We start from the raw sequence: 14,732 nt of genomic DNA, 5'->3' as shown, positions 1-14,732 counted from the left end.
ACTATGACACACGTTCACACCATTTCTAATATCTCCTTAAACCTGGCTGTTATTGATCACAGCAGCCTGAATATATTTTTCTCACTTTCTACTTGCACAATATCCGTGTATATTTTCCGTTTGTATATATAGCTTGGATAAATTCAGTCTCTGCATATTCTGTGTGCAAAGACTGCTGTTTATATTGTGTAGTACTAGGGCTGAGGAAAAAAATCAATACAGCATAGTATCTTGATATTTTTGTGTAATACTGTATCGATACACAGACGCCAAGTAATGATATTATATCACCAAGTATTGATGCAACATTTATGGCAGGTTTTTATGACAGTGTTGGTCAGTAGATCTGCTTGATTATCCTGTTTTGCTGCAATTGAAATGATTGAAATGGCATGAACATCCTGAAAACTTTAGGAGATAAAATGGATGTTGCCAAAGTTTTCCTTTGGTACATAATTTGCAGCTGAAAAAAGGTAATAAATCACCATGTATAGCAATATATGTTAAATATTGCAGTATTCAGCATATGACAAAATGCTGAAACCACAATGCTATCATATCATGACTTACATATCGCAATAATATTGTATCATAGGCCTCTGGTGATTCCCATCCCTATGTATTACTATGTATTTCTACATTTCTATGCATTTCTACCATGAAGATTGTCTGTATAATCTGTTTATGTTATTTGCTCCAGTTCTTTTTTTTCCCTTTATGTGTAACTATACATGGCAATTTAGGTGAATTTGGCTAAGAGTATGTCTTTTTCACTAAGTCCTGTGTACATCTGCCAGGGGAGCTGTACATTGGTGGTGTTGGGAAAAGCATGTACAGCAGTCTGCCAAGGTTGATCGCATCCCGGGAAGGATACCAGGGCTGCCTGGCATCTGTGGACTTGAATGGGAGACTTCCCGACCTGCTGGCAGATGCCCTCCACAAGGTGGGACAGGTGGAGCGTGGCTGTGGAGGTGAGGCATTGCCCAGCATGGTCCACATGAGGATCCTTTTTTTTTTTTTTTAAATAATCTGGTCTACACGCAACATTAGTGTTTTCCGTAGAGATGAGACTTGTGGAACTCAAGAGTGATTGTTGCTTGAAACTGATTATTCTGCCTTTGTTATGGGGTATTACTGCATTGTTGAATGCACAATAGTGGTTGGCCAATGAACACTTTCTTTAGTCTGCATATGGCACACACACACACACACACACACACACACACACACTCACACACGTACTCACACTCTCACACTCACACTCACAATCGCAAGGCAGGTTTCTAGTTAGTACCTAGTGAGGAATGTCTCTTATAAAAACCTAATTTTGTTCAAAAGGTTTGACAGCCAAACATGGAAACATCACATAACTACCATACAATTGCAGGCAGTGTGGTGTAACCTGTTTCCATGGTAATCAAGCTTCTTACCAAACTAGAATGTAAAAAAAAAAAAAAAATGTTATTGTAAACATAGCTAGAGTTAGGTTGCAACCAAAATGTTCAGGTTGCCGCATGGTTTTGTGGCTTATGCTACACAGTGAAGGAGCCTTGATGTTTCCCTAAAATTTTGCCAAAACAAAACTACTGACCCAGATAGAAACACAAAAATTGTATGCATTATTACCCTTATATTTATATAGAGAGCAAAAAAGCTTTAATTGATGGTTAAATGCTCAATGCTCATTGTCTTAGTGTGTTATGTTGCAGTTTTGCTACAGTGTAGACATGGAAGTAGCAAATCATTCTATGGTTGGAGACCTGCTGAACTATTTTTTAGCAGCTTGTAGTGTACTTAAAATATATCAAATGACTAATGTCTTTGGTAAATAGCCATGTAGGTGGGAAAATGTAACATAAGCCCCCTTAGGTGGATCAAGACCTGATCGACAGAAGTCCACTGGTAACACCCCTCCTCATCGCTGTCCAGGTCCTAGTACCACCTGCACAGAGGAGTCCTGCCACCACCAGGGAGTGTGTCTTCAGCTCTGGGAGGGTTTCTCCTGCGACTGCACCATGACCACCTACGGGGGCCCGTTCTGCAGCGACCGTAAGTACAGTTCAAAGTTTGCTACTAATATGCGCCTAGATGAAAGAGAGGCTGTCTGACTGGGCTCCACGGGGTTCATAAATTATTAACCTGATTGGATCCTTTGATTGACTACGTGGATGAGGGTGCTCCTGAAGAGTAATTATCAGTAAAATATGAATTATCCTATTAGGGGTGTTTAGTCAAACACATTTCCGTTAAGAAGCTCGAACAGTGTCTCTCCAGATTACACAAAATTGTACCCTTTCAGAGCCTCTCACAGTGGGTGTCCACAGCCTGTTGCACCTGTTGGATGAAAGCCTCAAATTCACAAAACCTAAAGCTTTCAGGGACTAAGAAAAACAGCTTTGTTTTTTCCTTAAAGACCATAACTTTCTGAGTTTATTCAACTTGGTTTTGAAAGGGTTTCATAAGCTCAAGAGGGCAGAGAATTTCCCCAAGCCAAAGATGACTATGTGATATTTCAGCTGGAACAGAAAAATCGCTAAAATTTGAGTTACAGGGTTTTCACCTGACAAGATTATGGATAAGACTTTAAACCCAAACCTGCTCCTAGCTTCCCCTGCGCTATGATTGTGCTATGTAAAATGTGTACACATGTGTGTCTCAGACAGATACACAACTTTTAATTACATTTTGTGGTGACTCAGTTGTTCTGGATAATTATTTTATTAAAAAAATACCATAATATGGTGATTAAAAAGTCTTTGAAGTCATTTCTTCTGAAGACCTTGATGTCTGCATAAGATGGAGCTGACTGTAACTTCAACATGCATTAAAAAATAGTGGTACTGCAAGATACGAATGATGAATCACTTGTCGGACACCATTGCAGAATTATCCTAACAATGACTTTCTAATTTGAAGAACATGTGGTATGTGCAAGATAGGTGATTTTGATTTTTTTCGCCTTGAAATACCTTCAGCACTTGAACTGTAGTGTTCAACACTATTTTGTATTTAGAAAAGGCTTCCTTCAGTTTATTAAACACCCACAGGAATGAGCAAGATATGCATGAAGTGTGCATGCACACGTGTTTGCCATGCAAATGTATATGACTAGGTGACTAGGAGGTGTATTTCTAGCCTTAGAAATAGCTCTGCATTTTGAACATTTAGTCACTTTGAGAATTATGAGTCCTCTATGTCCAAAATAATAGTTCCAGACTTTTTACAAAGGCTTTTCATAGTTATAAAAGCAAGAGATTAGCATTAAGCTTATTGGTCCAGTGGTCATGGCAAGTTAAGCCTCATTAACTGCAGACTCATTCAGAATAATTACAAGAATTGTTTATGCCTGTGTGCTAATCTTTATTGATATGTGGTATTATATTGGATGGGGTATTGTTTTATTAAGGGAGACTTGGTGTTATATGCCACACTCTCTAGGGGAGCTACTTAATGATAATTTAATGACAGCAACAGTGAGTTGAAGACAGTTGTGTTTGCAAGACTGGAATATTTATAGATTATACACATTATAACATCACTGTCCAGGAAAAACCTCTTATCTGCAAGTGGTCACCTTCTCAAGAAGAAAGACATTCCTGGTTGCCTTGGTTTCAGCATGACCATAATGCATTTTTGTGTGTATGCAATGGCTTTTGAAAAGGATCAAGCGTGGTAGAATTAATTCAACTCATAGACGACCCTGGAATAATTCAACTGAAGTAAAAAAAAATATTACAAAGTGATACAGTTTTTGCAATACAACAGCAGAAATCGATGTCTGGAATCGAATGTCTGAACATTTCTAGATGCCCTAGATGCCATGTTTTTCAATCTTTTTGTCTCAGGACCCTCACAAACAAAGTGATGCACCCTCATGGCCGTTTGTCTCTGGCTGAACTTGCATAGTGTTGCAGAGCTCAACCACAGAATAATTCTGCCTTTTCAGGTTGTTTCAATGGATTCATTATCAGAGGAGGCTTCGAGGCTGAAAACTATACAGTGTCACAAGGAAAAGGCAAAAAATGAGTCAGACAATTAACAGAAAAAATAGACACAATCATAATTGATAATTGTTTGCATAGCAGATTACAATGTTGGAAATGAATTATTCCAAGGTAATGGAAGTATCATTTTAACTAGACCTTGCAGTAATAATAAATTCAATTTATTTTTTTCAGCAGTTAAGTTCTTGTAGTTATGTTGTTGTTACCATAATACTGCCTGTCTTCAAAAACTGAAATCTAAATGTAAATTTTGATGTAATTTCAAACCGTAATATTCCTGTTTACATTTACAGTCATTCTAATATGGTAGCATTCATTCCTCGCATCTGCTCTTTCATGGAATCTGTTAGTTTGTAATGAATTAGTCATCACAGAGCTACACTTTAACCCCTTGAATTTTCCCTTAAGTAGGTTCAAAGTTCGAAAGAAAAACATGTTTTTTCCATATTGTGCGACAATGTCACATGCGTATTATGTACATTGGTTGCAGCACTTCACTGAAGCTGCATCACACTTACACTGAATGAAATATTCAAACACAAGATGCCATTGTTTCATGGCTGCGTCGTTACATGAAACAGAAAATATCTAGATCAGTGTGTTCACATTTTCCTGTAATTCAGCAGGCAGGACATATGTGTTGTCTTTGAAAAACCTTGGGATCTCCACCAGAATTTAAATTTGATATCTGTGTGATTGAACAGAGCAGCATGCATTGTCACCAATTTTCTCATTTACATTGTTGCAAATAGTGAGTTGGTGTGTATCAGAGCCACTCGGCCTATTTGCTCCCTTGATCATAGCTCAACATGGCTGATACTATGAGCTCTTGATCTCTCCTATACATCAGTTTATCCCCTGTAGTCATCATCAACCCCCACTTTCCTGAGACTGTACACAGAAGGCTTAGGTACAGTATGTTGTGCTGTTGAAGCTGCAGTTTGAAAAAATATAGCATGGGCATTTTTTTTCTGCATGAGCAGGAGAACAACGTTAATGGACAAAGCTGCCTTAGCTTACACTTTTGTGCATGTTGATAAAGCTGAAATAAGCAGTAACAAGCATTGTGGGATCAAGACGGGAGGAATAAATTTAACAAGTGTTAAGATTTGCTTTGTATTGATAAGTTACATAATTCTAAGTTCATAAACTTAGAATTATTTTAGGTAGAGCACCGCGACCACCCTCAAATTGCTTGGTTTGGTACCATATGCTTGGTTTTGTGCTGCATGGTTTTAAGGCATTGTCGATCTAGAACAGGTCTTACGCAATAGCAGCTGACCTTTTCATATTATATGTATTATCTCATAATATTTTAACCCACTGGCAAGTCTTTCACATTTCCAGTCTTGTCTGGAGGTAATGCTGTTTTTGTTTCAGTGCTGTTCATGCGAAGCTACATGCAGATAAGACAAGTCCCACTCGGCTGAGGTTTGTCAGAGCTATTTGAGTTTTCACACTTCATAGATTCTCCTCTTAATCAACTAAGACCATGTAGTGGTGATCTTTATTAACCTTAATGACAATTCTGTCGAGAGATATTAATTTTTAATAAGCAATTTTAACCATAATCACGGGCTCACACTGTAAAATTTCTTTGCGGCAGCTTGTGGACATGGTCTTGCAAGAGACCATGCTTCCAAAGAATCGTTATATTTTCTGGCGTTGCAATTATTTTGATGCACATCACATATTCTGAAGCAGAATTTTAAATGCAGGCCTTGTGTTAAGAGCAGAGCTACTAAATGGCTGCTTAGGGCTAAATCTCCAAAGCTCTCCCTCTCTTTCTTTCTCTCTCTCTCCCTCTCCCTCTAACAAAACAAATGTGCGGCAGGCATGAATGTATGTAGTGTTTGGAAACCAGAGACAGAGAGAGGAGCTGGCTGCAGAGGCTTGTTGAATGCAGACCCGCCGCTGTCGACAGTGCCACAGGTACAGTTCGACCCACATGCATTTTTGAAGCTGGACTCCCATACCGATATTTGTGGACTGAAGCACCTAATTGTAATTCGCGCTGATATTCAACATGTTTACATTTGACCAGTTCATGCCCTTAAAATTCTTAATATTCAGTGTTTGCACCCAGAATTTTTAGTTTTGCTATGGACTAATCAATGATCAATTAATCACCATCCAGAATTTGATCGATTTTGATCAATTAATATTGATGATAACTGATACTGTACTGTCCTGTACTTTCATCTATTTTTCAGTAATATCTGGTTGTCTCTGTTGTTTCAGTCATTCATTATAGGCTATGGTACAGTGGACAAGCACAGAGTCTTCATGTCAATAAATTGTTTTCATATGTCAACTCTATGTCCAGTCTATCTATTTCTTTCTTTGACCGGGAAAAAAAAGCATATTTACACAAAATTGTATACATTTTTTAATAGATTTATTGATTGAAGAATTGATGTATGTTGATGAATAGTAGAATTATAATGGCCCTAGTCAGGATGGAGAATCTCTGAAAGAATATTTAGGCCATGGAAAAATAAAACTCAAAAGGGCTTGCAGCTGTTTAAAGTGAGTCTGGAAATATTTTGGAGATATTCCCACCTTTAATTCAAAAATGCTTTTACAAATTGAACAATAATATGCTAAAATAACACATGTAAAGCATGTCAAATTTCATACAAGTTTTGCAGACTGTTTTTGTACAATTCAATTCAATTCAATTAGCCTTTATTGTCTCCAAGGAGAAATTTGTCTTGGGCACCAAGAGACAGCGTTATACATAAATACAAAAAAACATACATACCCCATACATACAGTTCATACAAAATTTAACCACATTATCCTACACCGCATTGTGCCAATATATCAAGAGCATCAAGTATTACAGTATTGCACTCTCCGTCCATAAGGTGTTACCCGTTCCCCCCACTAGTTAGTCATCTGTTATTGAGTGCTTTGATTGACCGTGGAACAAAAGAGAATTTATATCTGTTGAGCTTACAGTATGGTGGCCTGTACCTCCTGCCAGACGGCATTAACTCATATTCTCTATAGAGGATGAGATTTGGGTCTCGGGTGATTTTGAGGCCCTGCTTCCTCACTGTTCTCTCAAAGATTTCCTGGAGAGAACAGCATACCTATGATTTTACCAGCCCTCTTGACTAAGTTTTGAAGTTGGGATTTGAGTTTGACGGACAGGTTACCAAACCATGTGGAGATGCCATAAAGGATAATAGATTCTATGTTGGCCCTGTAGAACAGCAACATGATGTTTGTTGCCACACCGTGGACCCTGAGCCTTCTCAGAAAGTGCATGCGCTGGTTGATTCGGGAACAAACATAGTCAACATGGTTGGCCCAGTTTAACTGAAAATCAAAACAAATACCCAAATACTTATAGGAGGTCACCTGTTCCACGCTCTCCTCGTGGATAAGGATCGGGCTGTGATCCCCCACAGACCTTGGATCAAAGACGATCTCCTTTGTCTTTTTTACATTTAAAATAAGGTTTTGCTCCTCACACCACCTCACAGCCTCTGCTATCTCTTGTTTATATAAGTCAATGTTGGAGACTTTTTTTCAATAAGCTGAGGATTGCCGATATCAAAGGCCAAGCAAACGTATCAGTCTAACCATAGTTGTGCGCCATTGCAAGCGTTATGCTCCACACTGAGCTGCCCTCTGCTTCCCTGAGAGGAAACACTGCTTTGCTTCCTTAATATCATAGGTTTTATCATCAAAACAAATGGAAAGTGTAACCAGCATAAATATCGGCAGGAAAATGTTCAGTAGCAGCCAGCAATATTAGGTGGTAAAGTCTGTCTCATCCATGCCACCATCTGCTGCATTGTTCAACTCACAAACATAAAAGCCTGACAAATAATCCACTTCTCTCACCTTTGTTTTCTTCCAAGTCTGCATACCAATCCAGAGAGTCTGCTCCCTATTTCAAACCAGCTTCAGGAAAGAAGAAAGAAAAATGTGCCTCACTGATTTGATAAATTAATCTCTCAGTCAAAACTAATACCTCACAATAACATGGAAGTCTAGAGGTTTATGAGGTCTCTAGTTTGTGCTTTTGGAAATTTATAGTCATAAAAAGATTTGGTAGCAGGTATGCCACAAACATCTGTTCTAATTTTCCTTTTTCATTACTGAAGTCACAGCGATATATTATGATGTTCTGTACTCAATTTTCAGTGCTTCTCTCCAGGAGCATATGGAGAGTGTAATGATTGGTTAACCTCCACAATTACAGATGATTATTTTGGCATATTCATGACCTGTGTGCGTGCGTGCTTGTGCATGCTTGTGTGTGTGTGTGTGTGTGTGTGTGTGTGTGTGTGTGTGTGTGTGTGTGTGTGTGTGTGTGTGTGAGAGAGAGAGAGAGAGAGAGAGGGAGGGACAGAGAGAGAGAGAGAGAGACGGTGTCTGTGTTTGTGTCTGAGTTTCTGACTTCGTGTATCACTGAATGATAAAAATTCTGGAAGCAAATACAAATACAGCAGCACTGCTGTCATGTTGGCATTTTGAATTGGACAAGCAGAAATGTCTCCCATTATGATTAGACACTAACCAGACTGGAGGAAGGTTTTTTCACATCACCTCTGCAAAGCCTGAAAGCAACAACAACAAATGCAATACAGCAACTTGGCCTTAAACATAAAACTCCCCATGATGCCCCCTGAAGAAAAGTCTTAAAGGCACAATGGATAACTATTGATTTTTACTGAAGTAGATACAAAAAGCACCCCCCCACATCCCCGCCTCACCATGTAACACAACACATGCACCCGTTTCATAAATGCATCTTGCCTGGTTTAAAACAAATCACTGCTGCTGCCAGTTATCTGCAGAGAATGGCATGTACCTTCACTGCTAATTTGTAAGTCAACATTTTCTTTGAATTGTTCTATTCTCTTGACAGTAAGGCAAACTCTGTAAATTGTGTTTACAGCCTTGGGGTATGCAGGCAAGGTGCAATAGCATGGACGCTAGACAGCAGCTCTCTTCCCTCCCTATTTTATTTTATGTGCTAGTTAGCAAGCATGGTACTGTAGCTAGTTTTCATTTCATTTGTGTCAAAATTACAGTGCTTTTGTATTGTTATTTTAAAGCTTAAAGCTTTAGTTTTCATCATGCAGCAGAAGGTATAATTATCAAGGAATTATTGAGTGCATCTTGTATACAGAGGCAATGTGTATCTCTTTGTGCAAGCAAAATATTGGTACACAAGGTCAAACATGGTGTAGGTTGCTCTGTTCAAACTCAAATCTGAGAAACTTCCATAATATGATTTAATTTCTCTACATTTGTTGATTCTCGTAAAGAGAAAATATTTATAGGCTTTCTGCATAAGTATATCTGTATCCTTTAGCTAAGTGTGCAGCACAGCAAAGTGCCAGTGTACCTCATTTTCTGTCAGAGTGTGCTGACACTGCAAGTACAAGTGTGCAATCAAATTCATTTTCATTTGGCCGTAGTTTCAGGTGGAGCCATTCAAGATTACAAGTGTATCCCAAAGGCCACCAGGATAATCCAGGATCAGGGTTCAGTCTTAATCTCTCGCCCTGGGATGTAGGCTCAAGAAAACACACTGCTACTCTTGTCAAATGAAGACCTACCAGAAATAGGCCTGTGACACACTTCAGAGTCTGGACACATGCTTGGAGAGCACAAGATAAAGCAGGCATCACACTGTCATCATCAAGTATTATGTAACAATATACTGATATCACTGATCATTAACCGTTGCAATCAGGTAAAAAGCTTGCATGGCATATGGTAACTAAATTATCTTAAAAATAAAGCCCCCTGTTTTGACTCTTCTCCAATCTGGCAGCGAGAAGGATAAAAAATAGGAGAGTGACATATTCACAGATACTACACTTTGAAAGCCAGTGCTGTTATGTAAATTCTGCTGCTATAAACAGACTTTGTCATTTCTATGTTTTACTCTTATGATCTTAAAACTCTTAACTATTATTAATTTTGCAGACTTTGACTATAAAACATGTCATAAACATATATGAGCACATGCTTTGTGTCTCTTCTTCATGCAGTTTTCAGGTGACATCAGAGTACATTATCAAAGACATATTGTATTTTTCATGGCAATGTCAGGTATTTCGATTAGGAATTTGAAGGACATCCATATTATGTTCTTCCTACGGCGGTATTGATTTCACACTTCCAAGAACCACTCTAACGTAAAATTTATTCAGTATACCTGCCACAACTGGTCAAGTAATAGAGCCACTAAAATCCTGGATGGCATCGTTTAAAACGCTCAGTTTAGCACCTTGGCAGTATTAGCTGGCGGGTGAGGGAGCCGCTCTCCCTCGACAGCCCTCTGTGCAGGAGGTCTGACCCGCTCTTCATTATGAAAGAGACTCTGACCCTCCTTTGATTCCTCACAGTTAGCCTCAGATGGTCAAGTTCAAGTCTTGACTGAGCTGGCTCTCCTGCCTGCTTGATATAACAATATTGCCCCACCCTCCACCCACCCACACAGCTTATGAAAGCAAAAAAAAAAAATTAAAGGTGCAATATGTAGCCTTGGGAGGTTTGAGAGAGTAGATTATATTGTTTATAGAAAAAAAAAAAACCTTCCTCAAGGGAAAAATGGGTCTCTGAGGACACTGCAAAGTTACCAGTTCACTGTTGTTTACAAAAGCAGAGGCCGCAATTTTGTTTATGCACACATTTAGTATTTAAAACCATCCTGTAGGCCTCTGTTTAGTTTAGAGATGATATTTAAAGATTAGATGAATTTCGAGGTGAATTTTAAAAATGACATGTATAGTAACAGGTTCTGCCAGTGCAAACAAATATTTGTCAAAACTACATAGTGCACCTTGAATGGTTGTTAACATTTTAATACAGGCTGATTGGGATCTAGCTCATATGAAAAGAGCTTTCTCAAGAATAAAGGCCTGCTCTGCCTGTATGTGCACGGTTTCATTGTCGGTGGTCTGGTCCATCTTGTTAACAGTTTCAGTCCTGATGTCACTTGTGTGTACCACTGAACCACCTCCATGTTAATCTCCTTAATCATCACCAAATACTATGAGACGACAGAGGCCACCCGAATGCTTCTCTGTGTTTGATTGGCTGCGGTTTTGCTGTTGCTTGGCCAGTATGCATCTCACTACGATCTTTTCAAACCAAGAAGGGATTAGAAATTCTAGTATCATTGCTTCTGTTTCTTTACCTAAGGCAGAAACTAGGTCAGAATGAATAGAAAATTTCCCAGAAGCTTCCCTGTGCTCTTTCTCCTCAAGATTTGAGGTTTTGCTCCAAGTGAACCTTGAATCATCTCTTGATAGATGCCTGTCACACAGAATGATGTTATTTTCATGGCATTTCCCCTCAGACTTATCATATTATCATGTAATTACGTGTTATATCATTAGACTCCATTTAAGTCAATTACATTTCGGAATGCTGCCAAAATGTTCATCTTCATTCTTTTTCATTTAGTGTGTTTACATACACTCCAGTGTCTTGTAATAGCCCAGTATGTTCACGTATTCTATATTGAGCTGATATATGTAGACATCATATCCCAATAACCTAGATAACCTCTCATGCTGAAGGCATGCATACATCTTATCCTGTTTAATTCCATTTAATATTCCATTTAATACATCCATTTTTTTTTTTTTAGGTTGTTTAGATTTTATTTCCCTGGTAAGATTTCCTTTTTCCATGTTTACTTGGATACTCATGAATGGGATGTTTAAAATGCACATGCAATGCAACAGCTTAATAGAGCTTTTTATGAGAAAATGAGCTCCTATTCTGAATCATGTCTATGTGTAGAGGCATTCATCGTCTTCTAATACTCTTCCAAACTCAGCGCTCTGTTCCAGTGGTCAAATTATTTTAGATCCTAGATCGTTTCCATCAGCTGCCAGAATCATCTTAGCCACCTCCCTGTGCCAGCTTTGTAGAAGCTGTGTATCTGTCTCTCCTTAGAAATGATCATCTCTGCTAGGCCTCTGCTCTGTATGAGTCATACGGATACCCTGAGCCCCTGACTGCTGGCACAGCTCCCCAAAGCTCCATCACAGAGGTAGCAAAGCATGCACATTGTGTAATTGTCTGGCAGAGCTTATTGGGTTATAAAAGTTAAGCAATGATGGGTAGAAAGTGTCGGTGTAATCTTTGGTTTATGCAGTCAAATTCCAAAAACTAAAGTAACTGTGGCTGAATTGTGTGCAGTTTAATTAGTTTCTCAAGGATCGCATATATAGTTTAGTTTAAGTTATAAAACATTAGAGGCCATATGCTGTATTAAAAAAACAAAAAAAAACCAAAAACATCACAGCTCTGGTTTGGTTGCAGGCATGAGCTAAAGTGAGTGCCATAGATTATCACAGCCTCAGGTCTTCTAATCTATAGACTTCAACACACTCAGGGTGGGAAGCTCATATGTTGTAATCAAAAGAATAATGTTGTACTGCTGCGTTACAGGTTGCATATGTTAAAAACGTGGATAATCCAAAAACAATGGATAATAAAAATCCAGACCATAAATCAGGACATATTTCAAGGTAAAACAATATATTCAGTCACCGATTAGCTATCATTAGACAACAGGTAATGTTAGCATTCAACTGCTTACTAATTAATGTTACTGTTTGATAGACAAGATGGACATTTCTTTTCAAGTCCACTAGCAAAAGACTAGAAGTTAAACACGCTGCGTGTAATCCAACTTGCAGCTGGGTGACACTTCCTGAAAGAACAGAAAAGAACACAAAATGTCTACTGCCTTTATACAACTGTTAGAACTTTGTAATAACAACACTGTTTTTACCTCACATTAAAAACTAAGATTAAGTTGCAATCCCTATTTTCAATGATCAAAAAGTTTAGTTCCCCAAACTAAACCTTGTTCAGCAGCATAAACCAATCAAAGAGGTAAACTGTTGACAGCACACATGTAACATTACATTTGTTACAGTGTCAGTTTGATGCCAGTTAAAGCAGCTGAAGGCCCACACCAGCACCTCATTTCTTCTCCAGTTTGCTCAGCTGATCTTGTGTGATCGCTATGTGATGAGGACTTTAATCGGGAATCTTATGAACAGTAGCGTTTGCCTTGTTTTTGTTTTGTTCTTCACACTCATAATCCAAGCCATCTATCACCTCTAGGCCATAGATAATCAGCTCTTAGTCTGACAGCTGTTGCAGCAGAATAATACTAAAGTGATGTGGCTCCTGTGATGTTATAGTAAATAATAACAGCTCTCAGCCAGTTAGATTGCTTGAACAGTACCCTCTATTGTGTAAGTACTGTTAATATGTCTCTTCTGTCTGTTAGGAAATATGCTTTAGGTTAGTGACTGACCTCTCCAGTCCCTTTTATAAGGCGGAGAAAGGCCTTTTAGGCATTCGTGGATCAACTTTTGACAGTGTTGGCAGGTCCACTTGACCTACACTGGCTTTTCTGACTTAATAATTTCTCAGATGAAAAAAGTATTTGTTGTTTTCTGTGTTGTATATTAAAACTGCCAGCAGCAGAATTAGAGACTTGATAGTGCTGACAACCCCTTTAGTCCCACGGTCGTAGTATTATGTGTCACTGTTGCAAAGACGACTGTATTTACAGAGGAGGTGACACAAAAGTATGATACTTCAAACTGCATAATGCAACTGAATGTTAGGATGCAAGCTCTTTTTCTCATGGCACAAGATGGGTTAGTCAGGAGCAAAATATGAATCAGTCAGTCAAACAGCTCTCTCATGTCATATTAAGTGGCACCCGCTCACTCAGTGTTAAGGTCTTTGCACATCAGGAAGCGGCAACCGTCGGTCGTGCCGCCTCCCGTTGTGACTTATTTGCCTCCTACCATAGCAGCAAGCAAGGACCATGCAGCAGAAACAGCTGGCTGCGGTGGGAGGGCACAGTTTCATGCAATCTTCACAGCCCGAAACACAAATGTGCTTTTCAACCTTCTTTTGTAATTTTTTGTTGATTATGCAAGACAGAACCGATATCATGAAATATCATACTGCAGATAATATGTACAGTGCTGAAAACTAACTTTTTCCACTAATACAAACTGTTTCCATGTCATTTACACAGAAAAATATTGATTGTTTTTATATGACAGAGAAGTTGTGTTGTTCATATCTGGGTGCTCAGGAATCAGTGTTATCTTTTCTACAAAAGACAATGTATTTTAAATAATCAGACCACAGCAGCTAGAAGCAAAACTCAAATAGCAGATTTGAGCGCCACCAAAAAATTTTGGTGGCAAGCAGGAAAACTGTGCATGCTCTAATGGGACAGCAGCCAGCTGGCTTCTCTGCCACAGCCGCTGTAGGTGGCATAGCCGCCACCATGTGTACACTTAAATGAATAGAGGCGGCAGCACTGCTGCTACCTGGCCTGCAACGACCTTTAAATATATAATTTACATTGCTTTAAATTTGCAATGCAAAACTGCATTGACTAATTTATGCATGACAAAAAACAATGCCATATGTTATGTTTTACCCACACCTGTCATTTTCAAAATGAATCTGAGAATGATATATTGAGGTAAATACTCTGCACATAGGGACTTTAGGAGTTTCTGTCAGAGGGTATGTGTGTATAGAAAAGGGGTATCAGCATGCAGACACTAAAAGCACTATTGAGCAACTTAAAAGGTAATCAGTAAAAAGACCAGATTCCATTTTTTGATCTACACAATACAAATGGAGATGATAGCACAAGCTCATACTGACACTCTCAAGGCTGTTTTTGCCAAG

General features: G+C 38.7%; 1 protein-coding gene across 1 annotated transcript in view; it reads left to right on the top strand.

Annotated features, from left to right (window-relative positions):
- The window catches only part of LOC115372074 (neurexin-2-like), a 161,250-nt gene that overhangs the window by 86,688 nt on the left and 59,830 nt on the right, over positions 1–14,732 (top strand). The window contains exons 14-15 of the mRNA XM_030069784.1: positions 798–971; positions 1,930–2,049. Coding sequence (XP_029925644.1) covers positions 798–971; positions 1,930–2,049 — 294 coding nt within the window. The remainder of the gene's footprint in view (positions 1–797; positions 972–1,929; positions 2,050–14,732) is intronic.

The sequence above is a fragment of the Myripristis murdjan genome, chromosome 14 (genome assembly GCF_902150065.1).
Source record: "Myripristis murdjan chromosome 14, fMyrMur1.1, whole genome shotgun sequence".
NCBI classification, from domain to species: Eukaryota; Metazoa; Chordata; class Actinopteri; order Holocentriformes; family Holocentridae; genus Myripristis; species Myripristis murdjan.
The sequence above is the reverse complement of the archived record's forward strand: the minus strand, read 5'-3'. Positions and strand labels throughout refer to the sequence as shown.